This window comes from Eptesicus fuscus, chromosome 11 (assembly GCF_027574615.1).
Source record: "Eptesicus fuscus isolate TK198812 chromosome 11, DD_ASM_mEF_20220401, whole genome shotgun sequence".
Taxonomy (NCBI): Eukaryota; Metazoa; Chordata; class Mammalia; order Chiroptera; family Vespertilionidae; genus Eptesicus; species Eptesicus fuscus.
In genome coordinates, this window is record NC_072483.1 from 33,079,906 (window position 1) to 33,101,291 (window position 21,386).

The window sequence follows — 21,386 nt, forward strand, 5'->3', positions numbered from 1 at the left end:
TCCCTTTGTCATCCAGTCTTTACAGCAGGAAGAAAAGGTGCTGGCCTACCTCCCAGGGATTGAGAGGGGGGTGGGGAAAGGGGAGAAAGGTAACCTAGAGGAAGGGGGAATTACTTCTTTAATACTAACCCTCTTTGTCAGCTTGATATAAGTGCTCTGTCAGAGCAAGAAGACCAGGGCTGAGTCTGATTCGAAGCTTTCAGGTTATCTTCTGCCAAATGCACATCACGTTGCCTGCCTTCCTGCCTGGCAAGTCACATAGAATTAGAGAGCTCTGCCCCGCCCCCAGGTGAAACCACTTGACTTCCTCAGCTGGCGTGAATGACCCCCTTATGTTACATGAGCATCTTTTGTGAACTTGGGAACATACTACAGGAAATGAAGAATCTTACAGGCAACGCAATGCCTATTGGCTAGACTGAGGTTGACCTTTGACACTACCTTTTAGAAAATAATGTAAGTGATTTATTAAGGTGCTTTAGCCAAGAATGTGTGCTAGGTAATACAAATACTGCTTTACGTTGTTTTAACCCTTGGACATTTAACTTTGAGTCTTTGCTGTGGAAGGCTGTTTTTGTTTAATTTTCATAAAATAGAAAAGCAGCTTTTTGGAAGTTTTCCAAGCAAGTGGTTGAGCTGGCACTAACAATTTCTGTGTTTTAAAATGTACCGCAATGGTTTGGAAACTTTTTTTTTTTTTAATTGTCAGTGTATGACCTGGATCACCGTGTCATTGTGGCTCTTTTCGTTAACCCATTCATCATTGAAAGTGTTTCTTGAGTGCACACGCTGAAGAGTGATGTGCTAGCTCTGGCCAGCTCAGTTGGTTGGGTGTCCCTTGTGCACCTAAAGGTGGCTGGTTCGGTTCCTTGTCAGGGCACATGCACAGGTTGCAGACTCAGCCCCGGTAGGGGGTGTGCAGGAAGTACCGGATGTTCCTCTTTCTCTCTTCCTTGCCTTTCCTCTCTTTATCAATAAAATAAAAATTCTTTAAAAAAAGAAGAGTGATGTGCTGTGACCGTAGTGCTTCAGAAAACATAACGCTGCATCTTTCAAAAGAAGATACTGAAAAAAGAGTAAGACATCATCTCAAAAGAAAATTCTGCAAAGACGGTGTACAACTGGGAGCTTCCAGTCCACGTATTCTCCCCTACTTACACAGAGCATTGATTGTAGGTCTGGATGAACTTGCAAGTAAAATGTTCTAAAGGAAGTTATTTTCTGAAGCCATTGAGGAAATGCAGGTGCCCGTGGTCTTTATCTCTGTAGTAAAATAGCATTTTGATTTCACTTAAAGAGCAGAACTATAAATTGGTTTGGATTTCTAATTAGAGTGTGGGTGTTGGGGGTGAAGGGAGAGAGGAGGAAAGTGGATTAGAAATATGCTTTGGGTTTGTAAGAAATATACAGGGGCAGAGACTGAATGGTCTCCATTAACATGGTGGATACCAGCTGTTTGGACAAGAGCGTGCCTGGCAGACAAGGTACTTGAAGTACCCTCGTTAGGCAGCTAGATGTTTGTTTATCCTTCTTGCCACTGCTAGTGCTCTTCCCAGGAACTAGACACAACCGCTCAGCTGCTGATGGATGTGCTCATATTCTCAGACACAACTTCTCAAGTGCATCTAAAACCCTATAATATAAGCACTCGTCATAGTTTGGGTACCAGGCTTATATATCTCTGTTGCAGCAAGGAGATGTCCTCAGCAATGACCATTTTCAAAGGAGCTGCTTCCCCCTCCCTTCTCAGCCCATTCTCGTCAGGTATTGTGTAGAACTTGATTTAAGGAGTCATTTTGACCATTTGGGTTGACAGATTGAAACTGTCATTGGCTTAATCTTGTGATCTGAAGATGAAAAAAAAAAGATAGGAGGCTCCTTAGAAGAGGTGTGTGCTTGTGTATTTATTATGTTAAATTTGAAACTATGGGAGATCTAAGCGGAAATCATAAAATACCCAACTGGCGCTGGGTTTAAGGTTTAGGTTTTCAGGTTGTTAGCACGCCCTGCTTTTGTTTCTATGTTTTAGAAGGTGACCATTTATACATCTAGGAAACTGGGATGGGTGTTGAGTTGGGGGAAGTAGGGAGGATTGAATGAAGATGGTGGATTAAGCAAATCTCATGAAATAATAGTGAAGATGCAATAATTTGCATTTCCCTAATGATGTTGGGCATCTTTTTATGTGCTGGTTTGTCATTTGTGTATCTGCATTGTTGAAGGATTTAGTCAATTTTTAAAAGTTGGTTTGTTTATCTTATTGAACTATGGAATTTAAAATATATATATTCTGGATACAAGTCTTTATCAGATGTATATTTTGCATATTTTGTCTTTCATATAACAATGCCTTTCAAAGAATGAAGTTTTTCCGATGAAGTTTAATTTAGTTTATCTTTTATTTTTTTAAGTGGTTCATGCATTTTTGTGACCTAACAAATCTTTGTCCAACCTCAGGTCACAGGATTATCTCCTATGCTTTTTCTAGAAACTTGATGATTTTGTTTCTTATGTTAAAGTATGTTGTCTATTTTGGCAAAGGGGTGTGAAGTAAGGCTGGGAATTCACTGTTTTCCCCTCATATCTTTGTTCAGCTGTTTCAGGCATTTGTTGAATAGACTGTTCTTTTTTCATGAACTACCTTAGTACCTGAAAAACACAAATTGTGTGGGCTTATGTTTGTACTCTCTCCTGCTCCACTGATCTTTATTTCTCTCCTTTTGTCATATAGCACTGTCTTAAATAAAGATAGTGTGAATATTCTTCTTTCTTCTGTAAAATTACTCTTGCTATTCTAATTTTTTTTTTTTGCATTTTTATATGAATTTTAGAATCAGCTTGTCAATTTTTAAGAAAAAGTCTCCTGGATTTCGATTGAAGTTGCATTGACTCTTTAGATCAATTTCAGGAACACCGACATCCTAGCAGTATTGACTCCTCTGATCTGTGAACATGGCCTCTTTATTTATTTAGGGCTTTAATATCTAGCCTGGAGTGTTTAGTAGCTTCCCAGTGGGTAGGTCTTGCACATATTTTGTTAAGCTTATTCCTAAGTTTTTCATTATTTTTAGTGCTATGTTAAATGATATAAAAAAAGTTTCCAATGGTTTGTTCCTAGAGAAATACTGTTTTTGAATGACTCCCAGCACTTCATCAATCCCCTTATGGAAAACTGTGTGGTTTATGTTGTATCACTGCATTTTCAAAACCAAGTTATACCGTTAAACGCCATCTTAATGGTTTCTGTACTGTAAACAGCACCTTAAGTGTTGAAGTTGAGAATTCTGAGCTTGGTTCTCATGTTTACGTCTATGTCGAAAGCATGTGGTAAGGGTCTGGTTAAGATTGATAACTTCCCCCTGTTCTCAGTCCTTATGATCTCTTCATAAAGATGCTTTCTTTATATGACTAGGCACTTGTTGACTTTAGTGGAAGGCATCTACCTTCTCTACCTCTTCCCATGTTCCCTGACATACATTATGCTCTTCACAAATATTAGCGTTCATTCAGTTCAAGCAAGCATCTGTGGAAATTCTGAAAACTATACCTGTGTATTTGCATGTTATTGTAATTGGGGGCAAATGAAGTTTCAGAGACTCTAGTTAATATAATTGTCAGAAAAACAATCAAAATAAGAGCTTGCCATTCTTTCAAATTCTACAGTGATTGAAAAATATTATAGCTCTTATCTAAATCTTGAACTATCTAATGGTTTCTACAAGAAATCTAAGGCTTATTCTGTCTTTTTGTTTGTTTGTTTCTGCCTTGATCAGGATTAGAACTTGCTTACTTTTCTTTTCCTCCTCCATGTTTTGTTTGTATGATGCTTGGTTAGCTCAGGAGACTTTAAAGATCTTTCGAAGTGTGTTATTCTTGTTTGGGAGGCATCCTTAAGTAAGATTTCTGGAATTGTAATAAAAATGGGAGAAAGGGTTTCATATTCCCATTTTTCTTGTGAAGAAACAACAATGTTTGTTTATATCCCTTGCATTTTTACAGGAACAGTACCCCCCAGAGATTTTACACAATTTTCCTGAAAGCATAGACTGTAACTGTGATTTTATAATTAAGCCTGTATCTTTAAGTGTAACTGAAAATCTTGTTAAATCTTTGCTTATGAGGGATATGCATGCTCTCTTTGTAGATTGAGTAAAGAGAGGGGATTTACGTGTCCACAGTAGGAAGTACAATCAGAAGCTTTAATGGACAGAAGACCTACTTGGGGAATTTAAGAGAATGCAGACTCTTGAGTACTTGATGACTTGGGTCAGGAGAATTTTTGCCATTTAGCAAGCAACCTCAGTTGCTTTAGATGCGGGCCTTTGGTCATGGTATTTTAAGAAATGCCAGTCTAAATGAAGGGAAAGCTTTAGCTTTTGAAGAGGGAAAATAGATTTGAAGATTATTAGAAGGTTTTTCCAGTATAAATCTGACCTTCTATCACTCTATACAGCTCTTTGGTCCTCATCCTACCTAATCCTATGTAATAAAGAGGGAATATGCTAATTGACCCTCATGCCATTGCAAAAATGGCGGTGCCCACAGCCAATAAGGAGGGAATATGCTAATTGACTGCCCAGCCCTCAAAGATGGCAGTGCCCTCAGCCACAAGATGGCGGCGCTCAGTCCCCTCAGCCCCGCTGGGGCACCTGCTTCCGGAGTCCCCCAGTTCCCCAGTCCCCTCAGCCCCCTAGCCGCCCAGGGTCAGCCCGAGGCACAGGCAAGCCTCGGCTGTCAGCTGCCCAGCCACCCAGGGCCGGCCTGAGGTGCAGGCAAGCCTTGGATGGCAGCTGCCCAGCCGCCCAGGGCCGCCCAAGGCTCAGGTAACCAGGGCCGGCTGAGGCTTGCGCTGTCGGCAGTGGCAGCAGCAGAGGTGTGATGTGGGCGTCGCCTTCCCCTGATCGCCGGGTTGCCTCGTGCCCCTGAGGGCTCCCGGACTGTGAGAGGGGGCAGGCCGGGCTGAGGGACTCTCCTTCCAGTGCATGAATTTTCATGCACCGGGCCACTGGTTAACAATAACAACTGTACTTACTGAACACTGCTCCATGTCAAGTAGTCACAGATCTGTCTTTTTTAGGACAACATAAGATAACAGACAAACTTTATTAGTATGACCTCCTTCACACAAATGCAACAAATTCAGTTACCATGCTTTTTAAGTTGGGAGAAGGATGAACTATCAATAGGATTAAAGGAGTCCAATTCATAAAACATATTAGAGAGTGAATTATCAGAAGTAATGATTAGGAAAGACCCGTTGAACTAGAAGAAACTTTTGCTAGTCTAAATAAAGGCAATTATTTGGAAAACTCTCATCAAAAGTTATTTTCAGTCTGCGAGCTGTAATGGAACACTTGGAAAGTTGTCCTCTCTTCTCGGTCTAGGAAAATGATTTCATATTCAGAGCTGAAGAATGCTTCGAGGCGCTCCAAGAAACTATGGCTGTGGAATGAATCTGACATGCTGATTTTTCAAGTCTAGTCTAGTGCAGAAATGGCCAACTTGTAAAGTTGGGAATGAAGAAAGGAGAGTGATGCAGTATTACCCATATGTTCTTTCACTATTCAAAACTCCTTATTGGCTCCTTGTCCTACGCAATAGCCTATTACTTGACGCCTGCCATTGTCCTTTCCCAGTTACCATTTAGATCCTTTGTGCCATTAACTTTCATAGACTTTATTACTGGGACACAGCTAACCCCCTTGAAGATCCTAGCACATGCCCCATGCTTTTCTACTTTTGTTCCCATGTGCCCCCATCTGGAAAACTCCTCCGTCTCCTGCCTCTCACACGGTCCCAGGATATCTACTAGTAAATGCTGCCTGTCCTTCAAAACTCAATTCCAAAGCTACTTTCTCCAGGGATGTTTCTTTGATCATCTCAGTTGGAAAGAGCCTTACCTTTCTTTGAACTTCCAGAGGATCGCATATGGTTCTGATCACATTCTACTTTGTATTACAGCAATGTCTGCTATATCTCAGAGATGAGATTTAATGTTTTGGAGTTGAATTTGTTTCATTTTGTGCTTTTTATAGAGCGTCTTGCATAATGTCTTCTGGATGAGTATAAGAATAAAAAGACTTTTTTTTTTTTTACCTTGGTATTTTTCACGTGGGTGCCTTAGAAACAGGAGACTTAAATGTGATAGCAAGATTTAAAGTGCTCAGGGACAGGGGCTTATTTAGCAAAATGTTTCATCCAATAATAACCACAGGGACCCTTCTAAATAGGATCACAGCTGGCACTAGCTGCCTCTGGTAGTTGTTAGACAAAATTAGAATCCCATCTGAACTTGCTTTCCTTGCTATCTATTGTCGTAAGTAGGTAGAGTCTTAATACTTTTCCCTCGTTTTCTCTAAATTGTCCTCATACTTTCCATAGGTGGGGCATTTTGGTGGCCTCTCTGAAGTGTCAGAGTGTTTTGAGGGAAGAGGGGCATGGAATATGCATTCTCTTGGGACTTGGGTTCTCTCCATTTCTTGTGGGGGGGGGGGGGGGGAATCTAGATCTGTTTGTGTGAAATTTTTTTCTATTTGTAGAAATTGTTAGTTTTGTGAGGGCTGAGATGTCATGGCTTCCCTTAGGCCCTCCTGCTTAGGAGCCCTGATTCTGGTCTTGGCACCTCCTCCCAGCGCACTATTCTTGGCCTCTGCTATTCCGTATAAAGCACTTCTGTCTGTATGCAATATTAATGCCTCTTTGTCGTTTCTTCTCCCTGGTACTCATGTCACCATTTTCCATTTTAGAGGGTAAACTCCTTGAGGACATGGATGATTCCAGTTAACATAGCTCTGAAGAGCTTTTAGGACCAAGTTATATCCTGTGAAGTAGAACTCACTAATGGCAGTGTTACTGGTTGTGATTATGGCTTTTACTCAGCCTTGGAAAAGGAAGCCCAACTACTTTCAACTTCTAGGAGGAAAAATCACTCAAGTGTAGTGAGCTTATTCAAACCCTTTGAATTTTCACTATCTAAGGTGAATTATTACAGGATCAAAATAACAAAACATTAATAATGGCATAACAACGGTGACATCCAATTTATCCCTAGGAGTGCTTAAGCAATTCTGAAATAGAGCCAGGGACCCTGTGGCCAGCCCACACTGGGAGAGAAACTCAAGTGAGTTTGTCCCCCACGAGCCATCCATTTCCCAGAGACTTCCTTATTTTCAGGTGTTTCGCTATAATTTCTCTTCAACCTAAGATTATTAAGGTGTAAGATAAATTTAAGCGAGATTCTGTTTGATTTTGGTGCTGCTTATCCAAATATAACTTATAGAATGGAAATGCTTGTACTATGTTTGGTGTAAGTCCAGCTAACATCAAATTAACCTCAATTAAGTAATTTCTCATGTAATTATACACATGGGTAGAGAAAATGCAAAGGATTAGAAACATTTTGTTAGGTGAGTGGAGTGTCCAATCCCAATTCTTTATGCAGAAAGGGTTTTATTAGATTTAGGTGGAGAAAGGGGGGCATGGAGGGAAGGAGGCCCCAATGACACGGTGCAGCTGGTTGGAAAGAACTGCCAGTCTGTGTCTAATAGAAGAGGCCGTGTTGTAGCATTGCCGTTGATTAATTTCCTTTATTGTGACTTTGCCTAATTAAGTTAGTATACTGCTGTCACAGCCCCTTCTGCTAGTTCCTTTAAGAATGGCCTGGGGTCCTGGCTGGTGTGGCTTCGTTGTTGGGCTTGGTGCCCTGCACCCATAGGTTGACTGGTTCAGTTCCCAGTCAAGGCACATGCCCAGTTTCAGGCTTGATCCCCAATAGGGGGCGTGCAGGAGGCAGCCCATCGAAGTTTCTTTCTCTCCCTCTTCCTTCCTCTCTCTAAAATCAATAAAAATATATTTATTTAAAAAACACACACACACAGAATGGCCTGAATTTTTGTTTTTGTGTTTCTCTCCCCCCCCCCCCCGCAAACAAACTCTTATAAAAATCCTCTTTAAGCAAACAAAAAAAGAATGGCCTGGTTTTCCATCTCGGGTCGTGGTAGACTTGAACCTTAGTCATTAAGTGGAGTCCAGTCAGTGCTTTGTCTTTTCCTTATCTGCAGGCCGTGCCTGTGTTTAGGCTGCCCAACCTTCCCCATGGCTGGTGGGAGGAGGGGGGGCGGGGCGCACAAGCCTTAGCAGATTGAGTTAATGAGAAATGCATAATAATGAGAGGCACTAGGCAGTTTCAGAGCCATTGGAAATACAACACATGCTTATCAGCAGATGTTCTTTAGCTATGACATGAGTTTGGCTGGCTGACTTCTAGCACAGGACCCGCTGGCTATATGCTCCGTACAGTGTTTACAATCTCTTTGCGTACTTTTAAACTTTAAAAGTACTTTTTACCCTTAATTTATGAGAGAGGTGACTTGTATATGACATTTAAAAGAAGTTTAATTCTTTGAACATTATTAAAGACTAACTGTGTGCCAAATATTTGTCTACATAAGGGAACTCAAAGAAGAAAACATGTTTCTGCCCTTTTAAAAGCGGTATCAGAAGCAAGATGAGCACACTTATTCCAGTGTGGTGAAAAGAGCAAGGATCAGAGACTCAGAAAACCTGAGTTTGAATCCTTGCTGTGTGTCCCCATGTCTGACTGAAGGCAGTCATTTAATTTCTGAGCCTCAGTCCCGCCATCTGTACAGTGGGATTAATCTTGACGACACCTGGGAGGCTTGTGCAAGCTAAGAGGTCTGAAGAATGTAGTTAGATGTATTAGTAAAAAACTAGAGGCCCGGTGCATGAAATTTGTGCATGGGTGGGGTCCCTAGGCCTGGCCAGCGATCAGGGCCGATCAGGGCCAGGCTGATCAGGGCTGGGCCAGAGAGGAAGCTATGGTCGCCAGGCTGGGTGCAGAAGGAACGGATGCCAACACTAATGCTGGCTGGGGGACGGACGGGGCACGGGAGGTTGGCCCTTGGCCCCCCTGGGAAAGGGGCCATATCCACTGCCACCCACCCCCAGTTCCCTGTCCCAGCCCGGGGGCCTGTTGGCCAGGGGAAGGGACCGTAGGAGGTTGGCCAGCTGGGGGAGGTTGGCTGTGGGAGTGCATTGACCACCAGGGAGCAGCTCCTGTGTTGAGTATCTGCCCCCTGGTGGTCAGTGCGTGTCATAGCAACCAGTTGTTTCGGTCGCTTAGGCTTTTTTATATATACTAGAGGCCCGGTGCATGAAATTCGTGCACGGAGGGGGGTTGTCCCTCAGCCCAGCCTATACCCTCTCCAATATGGGATCCCTCTCACAATCCAGGACTGCTGGCTCCCAACTGCTTGCCTGCCTGCCTTCCTGATTGCCCCTAACCGCTTCTGCCTGCCAGCCTGGTCACCCCCTAACCACTCTGCTTCCAGCCTGTTTGCCCCCAGCTTCCCTCCTCTGCCGGCCTGGTCACCCCTAACTGCTCTCTCCTGCAGGGTTGATCACCTCCAACTGCCCTCCCTTGCAGGCTGGTCCTTCTCAACTGCCCTCCCTTGCAGGCCGGGTGCCTCCCAACTGCCCTCTCCTGCTGGCCATCTTGTGGTGGCCATCTTGTGTCCACATGGGGGCAGGATCTTTGACCACATGGGGGCAGCTATATTGTGTGTTGCAGTGATGATCAATCTGCACATTACTCTTTTATTAGATAGGATAGATGCCTGGTACAGGAGTGGGGGCCAGCTGGTTTGCCCTGAAGGGTGTCCCGGATCAGGTGAGGGTTCCCTTGGGGCATGGGGTGGCCTGAGCGAGGGGCCTGTGGTGGTTTGCAGGCCGGCCACGCCCCCTGGCAACCCAAGTGGAGGCCCTGGTATCTGGAGTTTATTTTCCTTCTACAATTGAAACTTTGTAGCCTGGAGCAGAGCCAAGCCTGGGGCTCCCTCCGAGGCCGGCAGCCATTTGTGTTGGGGTTATAATTGAAACTTTGTTGCCTTAAGCGGGTGGGCCCGGCCAGGGTGTGCGGAAAGCTTTGCTTCCCCTGTTGCCGGCGGCAACCCTGGCCTGCTCTCTCAAGCTCCATTCTGCCGTCATTTGTTTGAATTTGTTTACCTTCTATAATTGAAACTTTGTAGCTTGAGTGGAGGCTTAGGCCTGGCAAGGGCAGGCGGAAAGCTTGGCTTCCTCTGTTACCCAGGAAACCTTGCTCTCTGTGGCTGTAGCCATCTTGGTTTGGGTTAATTTGCATGCTCGCTCTGATTGGATGGTGGGCGTGGCTTGTGGGTGTGTCGGAGGTATGGTCAATTTGCATATTTGTCTATTATTAGGTAGGATAGATAAGATAACCATTGAGAAACAGAAGTGCTGCCCCAGTTGGAAAGGTAATTGTGTCCCTGGGAGTGCATAAATGAAGTCACTGTTAGCAGTGAGAAGACATTTTCTGGTTATTACCAGAGAAATTAAATTCCTAATACTCAAAGTAAAATATTTGCAAACAACACAGAAGCTTAATGAAGTTCTGATTTTAAGGCTTGTTGTCGCCCTTGCTCTCCTTCTGAGCTCCTCCCAGTGCAGTCTGTGGTCTAGCATGCCTAAATGTTTAGAAATGTCTTTGGGCTCTTTTTTGTGAATGCTTATGGGGAATGATTAAAAACTCCAGAGCAATTTTTATTTCTTTTTATATTTTATTGATTTTTTACAGAGAAGAAGGGAGAGGGATAGAGAGCTAGAAACATCGATGAGAGAGAAACATCGACCAGCTGCCTCTTGCACACCCCCTACCAGGGATGTGCCCGCAACCAAGGTACATGCCCTTAACCGGAATCGAACCTGGGACCTTCCAGTCCACAAGCCGACGCTCTATCCACTGAGCCAAACCGGTTTCGGCCAATTTTTATTTCTTATCCAGGAACATTTCTTGAATAAAGTTTGATTACACACGGAGATGAGTGGCAAGAGGTCAGGATGGTGGTGATGCTATATTGATTAGACATTTTGAAAGAAATTTGTGTGTTTTTTTAATTTTTATATATTTTTAAATTGCATTTATTGGGGTGACATGGTTAATAAGATGATACATGTTTTGATTGTACAGTTCTATGATATATAATCTGTATATTACATTACCTGCCCTCCACCCAAAGTTATATCTTCTGTCACCATATATTAGACCCCCTTTATCCTTTACTACCCACCCTTCCATCTGGTGGCCACCATACTATTGTCTGTGTCTGTGCGTTTTTATTTGTTTTCCCTGTTTGTCCATTTGTTCATATGAGTGAAATAATAAGGTTCTTAACTTTTTTTCTATCTGACATTTTGCTTAGCATGATATTCTCAAGATCACCCATGTTGTCGCAAATGGCAGTATTTAATCTTTTCTTTGGCTGAGTAGAATTCCATTGTATATATGTACTGCATCCTCTTTATACAGTCTGCTAGTGAAGGACACTTGGGTTGCTTCCACGTCTCCGCTACCATGAATAGTGCTGCAATGAACATAAGGGTGCATATATCTTGGCAAAGGAGACATACAAATGGCCAACAGATACATGAAAAGATGCTGAACTTCACTAGCTATTAGGGAAATGCATATAAAAACTACAGTGAGATACCTCCCCACACCTGTTAGAATGGCTGTTCTCAACAAGATAATAGCAAGTGTTGGAGAGGTTGTGGAGAAAAAGGAACCCTCATTCAGTACTGGTGGGAATGTAAACTGGTACAGCCACTATGGAAAACAGTATGGAGGCTCCTCAAAAAATTATAAATACAGGTACCATATGACTCAGCAACCCCTCTTTTGGGTATCTACCTGGAAAATTAGAAACTTGTATTTTAAAGTTCTTTCATATGCTAAAAAAATCCATATTAACAAATCACCATAATTAAATAAATTCTTTATCCCTAAGAATAATATTTCTATATATTGTAACTCAGGTTGAGGACTTAATTTAATTAAGCTACCCATATCAATGATGCTGAACAAGTAGGTAAATAGTTATTGAAATAGCACGTGGGTGATGAAACATTTGGAAGTGAGTGTGATGGAAAACTGCCATCCAAGGCAATTTGGGGTTTCAATTCAAAATCTAAAATTCTAATATTTAGAGAAAACATATTAATTTAAGTAAATGTGATGTCAGTAATCTATACAAAGTCCTTCCAAATGAAAAAATGTGTTTTGGCAAGGTGCTGACATTCTCCAGTGTATTCTCCCCAAGTTTAACTTTTGTCCAAATGGCTACATTGAAGAGATGGGAAAGGTCTGGTGGGACAGATGCTGGATTTACAACTCAAACTGTAGTTCCTTTTGAGATTATTGAGACAACCTTAAGTTTCAGGAAAATGATTGGGGCTTTGTATTCTTCTGCCATAGCAGTTTCAGTTGAAACCCTGGATGCAGGCTGAGTTTTTGAGAAGTAGCTGTGATTTAGACCGACAGTGTTTTAAGACATCAGGTTTCTTTATTTTCCCTTTCTTGGAGAAAAATTATTAAGTTTCTCAAACAAGTGAAAAATTAATAAGTTTCTCAAACAAGTGAAAAATGCTGCCTAAAACCCAGCAGCAAATGCTAATAAACACATTTGAAAAAGGTATGAGTGTATTAAATTTAGACCTTGTCCAAATAATTATAAGGAAATATTTGCAGGACCAATAAAAGTATATACAGGGGTGGGCAAAAGTAGGTTTATAGTTGTAATACCAATAAATACAATAAATAGTAAGTAATAATACCAGAGTAAACTGTGTTTCACCTACTCACAGCTGTAAACCTACTTTTGCTTACACCTGGAGTTGAGAAAGCTTTTTTGGGTCACCCCAGTCTTAAACAAAAAGTGGAGAAAGTTGCACTTATTGACTATCAAAAATGGGATTCACTGAGTGAATGCCAATGTTTTATGTGCTACTCAACCATATCTATCTATCTATCTATTTTTTTATTTATAATCCTCATCTGAGTATATGTTGAGAGAGAAAGAGAGAGAGAGAGAGAGAGAGAGGGAGAGAGAGAGATATGAAAGAGAACCATCCACTGGTTGCCTTCCATACACGCCCAACTGGGGATTGAACCCGAAACCTGGGTATGTGCTCTGACCAGGAATCAAACCCACAACCCTTTTGGCACCTTTTGGTGTATGGGATGATGCTCCAACCGGCTGAGCCACTTGGCTAGGGCAACCAGATTTTATTTTTAAAGGAATACATATGGCTTTTCTGGTGTGGAGACTTTGCCTAAAAGAACATAAATTAGAAATCTATCAGCAATTGTCCACAGATTCATATTTCAAGTCCTCAAGCAGATACTTCATTAGCCAGAGTTAGAATTCCTTGAGGTTATGTTAGGGGCCTTATATTTGGAAGTAATTGGTTGCTATAGCAGAAGGGAGCACAGGTTTGCATTGTCATAGGATTTTTAACAATTTGAATGATTGGATTGGATTATTAAAACGCATACGTTTTATTCTATCCTAGTATATCTCTGGCACCAGCTGTGGTTACATGCAAGGTTGGAAATAGTAACTAGGTAGCTGTCAGCCCACTTTTCAGGTCAGAGCTTTTTGTGATTATTGAGCCTTCAGCTGGGCTGCTGCTGAAACCCCAGGGCGGTTGGATTCCCTCTGATTCCATACCTAAGTGATGGTGGTTTAAAATTAATAAAAAGGACTATACAGCCCTAGCCGGTTTGCTCAGTGGATAGAGCGTCGGCCTGTGGACTGAAGGGTCCCAGGTTCGATTCCGGTCAAGGGCATGTACCTTGGTTGCAGGCACATCCCCAGTAGGGGGTGTGCAGGAGGCAGCTGATCGATGCTTCTCTCTCATCGATGTTTCTAACTCTCTATCCCTCTCCCTTCCCCTCTGTAAAAAAATCAATAAAATATATTTTTTTAAAAAAAAAAAAAAAAGGACTATACAGACCCATGATGACACTCGAGATGTTTCTCCTGGTAGAAAATTTGGGGGAATAATTAGGAATAGTATTCTGGTCTTTTTATGTTAACAGCTTTGTTGCGATATAGTTGATATACTATAACATTCATCCTGATCATTTTTTAAATAAAGGGGAAATATTGATAGGTGTCTCACTATAAGCTACTTCCTTCTATTTTAAAGCATAATTAAAAATATATACTTTCACTAGTAAGATTACTTTTTGGTAATAGTAAGATGATCTTGAGCATTTCTGAATCTTAAGCGAGCAAGACTTGAGTGGTCCGGGAAGAGTATTGTGGTTCCCTGTGTTGGAGAAAGGGAATTCACATGGGTTACACAGATGCTTAAACATGCTGGCCAGTGTCAGTGTTGGGAAATACTAAAACATGCCATTGAGGTGTAAGCAGTAATCAGGTTTAAGATAATTACTAGGAAAAACACCTTTTGGGGTGTAGGTAGGGTAGAACCTGATAAGAATTGTCCTGCTTTCATGATGAATCTTTGTTCTTTTCTACTTAGAGCTGATTACACTATTTAAACTTGTGTGTGTGTGTGTGTCAAGTATAGCATATGTACAGAAAAGGTTGTGAAACCCAAGAACAGCATAACAAGGAGGATGTAGCCAGCACCCATGTACTACTTGGGTCAGGAAATAGAACATTGCTAACCTCTCAAGGAATACTTCATATTTCCCTTCCCCCACCTCAGTCCTCCAGCTAGTCATCTCTCTCTCTCTCTCTCTCTCTCTCTCTCTCTCTCTCTCTCTCTCGCTCTCGCTCTCGCTCTCGCTCTCTCTCTCTCTCTCTCTCTCGCTCTCTTGCTCTCTTTCTCTCTCCCCTTACCTCCCTCCCTTTCTCTCTTCCCCCCCTCCCTTCCTCCCCCTCCCTCTCTCTCTTACACACACACACACACACACACACACACACACAGACAGACATAAATAAAACCATTAAATATCATTTAATTTTGCCTGTTTTGTGTAAATCTGTAATAAATGAAATCACGTGTTCTTTTTGTCTTAACGTCAGCTTTATAGGACCCATCTGTGTAGGAGCATGCGGTGCGTGCTGTGCAGTTACTCATTTTCATTGTGATAGTCGGTTGAATGAACATAGTATAAGTATTTATCCACCCACTTTATAGTTTGTGGGCATTTGGGTTCTACCCATTGTCTTACTCTGCTTTGGGTTCTACCCAGTGTCTTACTCTGCTTATTATGCTGCTTTGGACTTTATAGTCTATAAAATCCAATACACATGGGCATGAGTTTCTCCAAGTGTAGTCCCTCCATCCACGGCATCAGCATAAAACTTGCTAGAATGCAGATTCCGGGGCTCCACGTCAGGTCTGTATTCAAATAGCGTGTATATAAAATATGCTTATTTCAATGATTGTGGTTTTGCTTAAACTGTTTTTGGGTCTTCTAGTTTGGGCTGCCTTGGGAGCCCATTAGTGATCACACCCATGGGTGTGCATACACACAAATGCACGCTCACTCCAGTCTCTTAGCAATAGACTCTTTACTCAGTTTTTGAAACAGAGAGGTTTTATCGCGTTTGAGTCCAATTTTGGTTGTTTTTTTCCTAAAGAATTAATATTCAAAAAAGATTTGCTAACATTAAAGATTTCCAAAGAACATGCAGCAGACTGAGGACCTGCTGGAAGAGCACGTGGTTACAGGTTGGGCAGAACGTTATTCCCGGGAGGAGAGCCGCAGAGAAAGCAGGAGAGACTAGAGGAGGGTAGTGTGGCTTCAGATCCATTTGTGCCACTGACAGCTGCCTTACCTTAGGGAAGGGCCGGATTGCTCTGAGCCTCAGTTTTCTCCTTTGCAGAGAGGATACCATCGTTAGAACACAGTGATTATTTGCAGGGCCGCGTCTGTTCTGTGGGTGCCTTTCAGCCTTGGGTCAGCATATGAATCCGTTTGAACATGGCTGGTTGTCATGCCTTCATACATGTGATATTTCTACTTCATTTTTGTGCTTCCTGCAGGAGCGGTTCCAGGTGAAGAATCCTCCCCACACATACATTCAGAAGCTCAAAGGCTATCTGGACCCAGCTGTAACCAGGAAGGTAAGAGGGGTTTACTTCCACTCTTTGCTCCCGCGTCCCCACGAGCAAGCAGGATCCTCTGCGCGGGGGAGACCTTCCTTCCTCTGCCCTGTAGCCTGTGCCGGGGCCTCCAGGAAGACAGTGTGGAGACGAACATGAGAAGACAAAGGGGGGAAGCTGTCCTTCTCACGTGAGGGTGTGTTTAAACGTGCCTTCCTGAGAGGGGAGGCCCTTCCCTCTGATGGCCACTGAGTCACTGCCATGTGCAATGACACAGGCGGCGAGTGCAGTGCAGGGGTGTGGGGGCCCCAGGACAGCAGGCCCAGCAGCGGCCGGCGTGTCTTTCATGTCTGGGTGCGTTTCCAGAGACCTTGAAAAATCGCTGGGCTTTGTCATCCCAGCTGCGCGCTCACATCCTGTGTGGATGCTTTTAGCAGCTTCCCCGCCCCGGCCCTGCCCCTGGCCCCAAGAAGGTGAGGAGAGAATAAGCTCACTCCCTTCTCGACAGACGCTCCCCTTTTACAAACAAGCCCTGCTTTGTGCAGCCACACAATCGGTTTACGCTGCTGCCTCGTGGTCAGGCACGCAGCCTGGCACAGCCCTGCGGGCCTCGGGCGGGCCTGGGCGGTCTCGGGGCAGAGCTGTCCCTGCTAAGATGGGTAAAGGGCTCTTCTGCAGCGAGCGCTTGTTTTTCGGTTGACCTACCACAACTCCTGCTTTCAAGGCTGCAAGGAACATATCTGGAGCTGAATCCCCTCTGTTGTTTCCGCGTGTGACCCATGAGAGAAGAAAGGCACCCGTTTCCTAGTTAGCCACTGTTTCCAGGGCCCTTAGCTCTTGTATTTAAAAAACCTCCTTTTTCTTTATTCTTTTGCTTTCACTCACCCCCCGCTGCCCCCTTTCAAAAAAAAAAAAAAAAAGCTAAGCAAAGGAAAACAGCTATTATTTCCTCTTGGAAGTTCATGGTTAACATGCAGGCAAGCGGAAATCACATCTCCACATGATGATGAAATGGATGTAGACCTGTGCTGTCTGCTAGACGCCATATGGACTTCAATGACACAGCCTCGTCTTCTGAGAATGTACCTGTCAAAGTCTCATAGCATCCCCCCCTACCCCCGCTCCCAAATATGGCGCACACATGTTTGTTTTTCTAAAGAGCTTCTGTCAGATCCCCTCAATGAGACAGCTGCGTAATTCTTTGTTTCATTCTTGTTCGTCTCCTCCCCCAAGGACGGAGCAGCCTCAGCCATCAGGTTGGAGGGGGTTAAGGGAAGGCACAGCCATACACACAGAACACAAGCAGAAGGCCCCAAGTGGTTTTCTGGGCCATTTCTTTGCACAGGGGCAGCAGGCTTCTCCTTTAGAAACATTTCCAGGTATCCCCCGCTTCCACACCTTCAGGCTGGATGGCTCAGGCGTTAGGCACACTCACCCCAAGCTGGGCGTTGCAGAAATGCTGACGTCTGTCCACAAGACGGAGAGCTGCCCTCACACAGAGTATGTCCCATCCCCAAACAATTATCGCAACATTTGTCAGATTCTGAAAAGAAAGGAGAAAAGACGTGAACTCCCAGAGAGCTTCTTAGACTCCAGCCCCAAACCCCACAGGGAGGAAGGTGCTGGGAGGGGAGAGGGGGTTCCTCCTGGCATGTCCCAGCTCTCCTTTGGAACAATTACTTCTGGGTTGAGGCAAAGAATATAAGACCAAACAAAACAAAACAAAACTAATAAGCTGTTCAGGAAGTGTTTTCACTCCCTCACAAATAATGATAAAGAGGCCCAAGACAATCGACGTCTGTTTGGCTGACCTTCAGTCTCTGCCCTGGGCCCTGTGTGTCCACCTGAATGGCCTTGTTTGGTCTGTGCCTCATCTTTCACCATCAGTCATTGGGCGCAGAAAAAAAAGAAAAGGGATGTTGGATCCACCATCCCTGCTGCTCTGATTGCTGTCGGGAGCTGGCAGGAGGAAACGATCTGTTCCACTCAACGTAATGGCCATGCGTAAAGCCTGGGGAAAAGGAGATTTTGTTTGGAATGAGGCATGGCTTGCAGTTAAAATGTGTTTAAAGTTCTCAGTTGTAATATGGGAGGGGGAAACAAAAAGATTTCAAATCAGGGCCAGACAGTGTAGGCCCAGCAGTCTTCCCTTAACGGCATGGGGAGTCCTCGGGTACTTCATGCATTAAGCTTTTGTTCATCTGGAACACAAGGTACTTCATGTGCTGTCTTCTGAAAAATATTCTGAAATACATTCTACTTAGGTTTTCTTCTAAATAGTTTTAAACCCTCCAGGGCAGGAAAGGAAGAGCCTAAATTAGAGATCTCTGGGATCAGAACTCTCCAAACCAGCCTCCTCATTTCATACCAGGCAGTGCTTAGTCCATGCTTTGGAGGTGGGAGGGGTTGCTCGCCTCTGGCACGGGAAAGGCCACAGACCAGGAAGAAGGGAGTCCGGTCCTCTGTGATGGTGAAATCTGTTGTCTCGGTCTCCAGGGCTCAGCTGCCTCCGTGGGCCCATCCCCACGCTGTGCCTTCCTCTTAGGGAGAGGCTGGGTCAGGAGTGAAGACTACGAGTGGATGGTATCCTGCTCCTTTTAGCTGGTCCTCACGGCCACGTGATTTCTCTTTTAAAGCATTCTGCATCCATTGTAGACGTGCAGAGTGTTAGCACTCACTGTTTATGTGTTTAGCGAAGTGGGTGCCAAGCGTCTCTGTAGTCTAGAATTCAGCTAAAAATCAAACAGTTCCCAAGAGAGCAAAGGCAATTTAGTTTCACCTCAGGTGCTATGTAGTTGCCAAAGTGTAGTGCCTACCGTAGTAAATGGCTAATAAATGCTATCTGCTGTTGTCGTTCCCATTATCTGATAGTGTTGTTTTGATATATGCCACTTAGTCCTTCCGCAGGTTTTCTTTTGTACTCTATTATGTCCTCCTTGCTTCGCTGGGTGCCCTTGTGGCTGACGATGTCTGGAAGAGATGACCTTGACCCAAGGAAGCATGAGGCAGAGGCCTCAGGAAACCAGTCAGAACTGTGCCAAATGCATAGCCAGGAACACCGAGTTGTCTTCTGAAGGCCACAGGTGTAGGCAGCCCAAGACTTGTGACTCTGGCATGGGGATGGCCCCTCGGGAGCAGGCAGCACATCTGGAAATGGTGTCCTCACCTGCATGGCCGTACGTAGACCCCCCTCATCAGCAGCCCTCAGTGCTGGAGAGCTCTGCAGGAAGCAGTAGGGCGTCCCTCCAAACTGTAGATGCTGCTGCCGTTTCTTAGGCCTTTCTTGATAAAAGAGGGGAGTGTCTTTCTTTCTTCATTGCATTGGGGATGCTTTCATTTCATATATCCTACTGTACCTAAATTCTAAAAACCTGAGAAAGTCTTTGGGGTGCTTTAGGAATGGCAACCAGGGGAATCTGGGAGACCTTGCTTCCTTAGTGCCCTGGTGAGAAGCAAAGGGCCTTCAGAAGAGAAGAGTGTGACAGGAGCCGCCCATACTGAGCAGGGTTCCAGGTCTTCACTGGGGCACCAGGTTCCACCCGTGGCGTGGCCTGGCTCTCCCCACCCCCATCCTGGAATCCTCCTGTCCAGGCTTTTTCCTTTCCTTCCTGTGCTTGCGCATCTTTGCCTTTGGAGCCGGATACCCCTATGCACCCTGCAATGATGGCAGTAGACAAGGCTTTCTAATACCCTGAGCTAGAATCCTCAAAGCCCTTTCCCGAGAACAGTGTAACATGACAGTGGTTTGGACCTACAGGACAGAAAGCATAGGACTCTTCTTAGAAGGCGTGGCACATCAAATGTCCTTCCAGAGTGGCCCAAGACTTTAGTTATTGCAAATAAGTGCTTCTGTAGGAAATTGTGTTCCAAAGAACTGCTGTGCTGTGCAGCCCAATGATCCTTGGAGGTTACATAGAGTTGAGAGCATAGAGGGGTGAGCACATTTACTATCAGAGGAGGATTCATTGAAGAAGAAAGACATGAGGGAGTTCTGTAAGGACCAAAAGGGTCCTAGAGGCATGGGAATGAGGGAGGACATTCCAAATGTAGAAGGGAGGTGCCTCAGAACAGGGACCTTCCACATGGGGGCTCGTGGGCAGAGATAACTCTGAATGCTTATTTTTGGAAATGTTAGGTCATGCAGAAAGGGGTTAACATAGCAAGCCTGAGACTGCTGCCTTAGAAATACCTGCTTGCAAGGTTGGCTCCTGGTTGTCAGCTGGGAACTTGAATTTTGGGAGAGTTCCCACCATCCCCTGAAAAGAATACTCCCGATGCCCAACTTGTTTAACCAACAGTATGGTTTATGCCGAATGCCTCTTTTCCTTCTGGGAGGCTGGGCTTAGGTATGTGCTATGCCCAAGTGACCCGCCCTCCAATGAAAACCCTGGGCACTGAGTCTCTAATGAGCTTCTCTGGTCGACAGCATGTCACGAAGACTGTCATTTGTGACTCCTCTGGGAGAAGACTCTTGGAAGCTTGTATCTGGTTCCCTCCAGACTTCACCCCAGGTGTCATTTCCCTTTGCTGATTGTGCCTTGTATCTTCTTGGTCTAATAAATCCTAGTCATAAGGACAACTGTATGCTGAGTCCCATGGAATCATTGAAACTGGGATGATCTTTGGGACCCCAACACATATTGGTGAATATTGTATTGTGGGGTAGGGGAAAAATAATCTACTTACTTAATGACAGTACATGAAAATCAGTAATTTTTCCCAATCCTTTTGCATCAGCTGATTTTCATGATGAGAAAAATGTGTGTGCTTTGCAAAAAGAAATGTGAGAAAAGCCCACTTCAGAAGCAGAGCTATTTTCATATTGTGTTAAACTTACTACAAGTAAGCTACAGTTTTAGCAGTTGCTAAAATATGTTTTGTGAGAATATGTGTTTCTTGATTTATAGAAATTTAGACGGCGTGTTCAAGAATCCACACAAGTGCTAAGAGAACTGGAAATTTCTTTAAGAACCAACCATATTGGGTAAGTGTGCCCATTTAACATTTTAGCTCCAAGGCTCTTTTGGACGCTTTACAAAGTGACTGTACCATGTCCGAAGAGTTAAGCTTCCTTACTGTTCATTATAAGCCAGGAGACTGAGGTTTAGGTGGGTGGAACCTGTGTTGCTTACTGTACAAAATTCAGTAGGAGCTGGACAGACAGTCCTTGATTTGGGATATTTATAACCATTGTAAAATTTTTTGCTTGGATATAGTAAGTGCTTGGTCTCTTGTGTGTATAATAATTCTTTGGCAAATTAGGACCCCCCACCATGTAATGCGGACAGATTCTGGAAGACCTCCGAACCTTCATGGGAGTTCTCCAAGCTCGTGATTTGAAATTGCTCCATTCTCCTTTCCTCAGTTCCCCGCCTTTCTGGCCAGAAGGGGACAGAAGCTGGAGTGATGCCACCTGGTACACTTCATTGTACATAGATATTTTGTTCTGAGTCTCTTATTCCTACATCTCACATTTGTAGGACCAG

The 21,386-nt window shown here is 43.9% G+C and overlaps 1 protein-coding gene across 4 annotated transcripts in view; it reads left to right on the plus strand.

Moving 5' to 3' along the window:
- The window catches only part of FMNL2 (formin like 2), a 309,881-nt gene that overhangs the window by 185,953 nt on the left and 102,542 nt on the right, over positions 1-21,386 (plus strand). For all 4 annotated transcript variants that reach the window (XM_054723483.1, XM_054723486.1, XM_054723484.1 and 1 more), the window contains exons 3-4: positions 15,841-15,921; positions 20,808-20,884. In XM_054723483.1, coding sequence (XP_054579458.1) covers positions 15,841-15,921; positions 20,808-20,884 — 158 coding nt within the window. The remainder of the gene's footprint in view (positions 1-15,840; positions 15,922-20,807; positions 20,885-21,386) is intronic.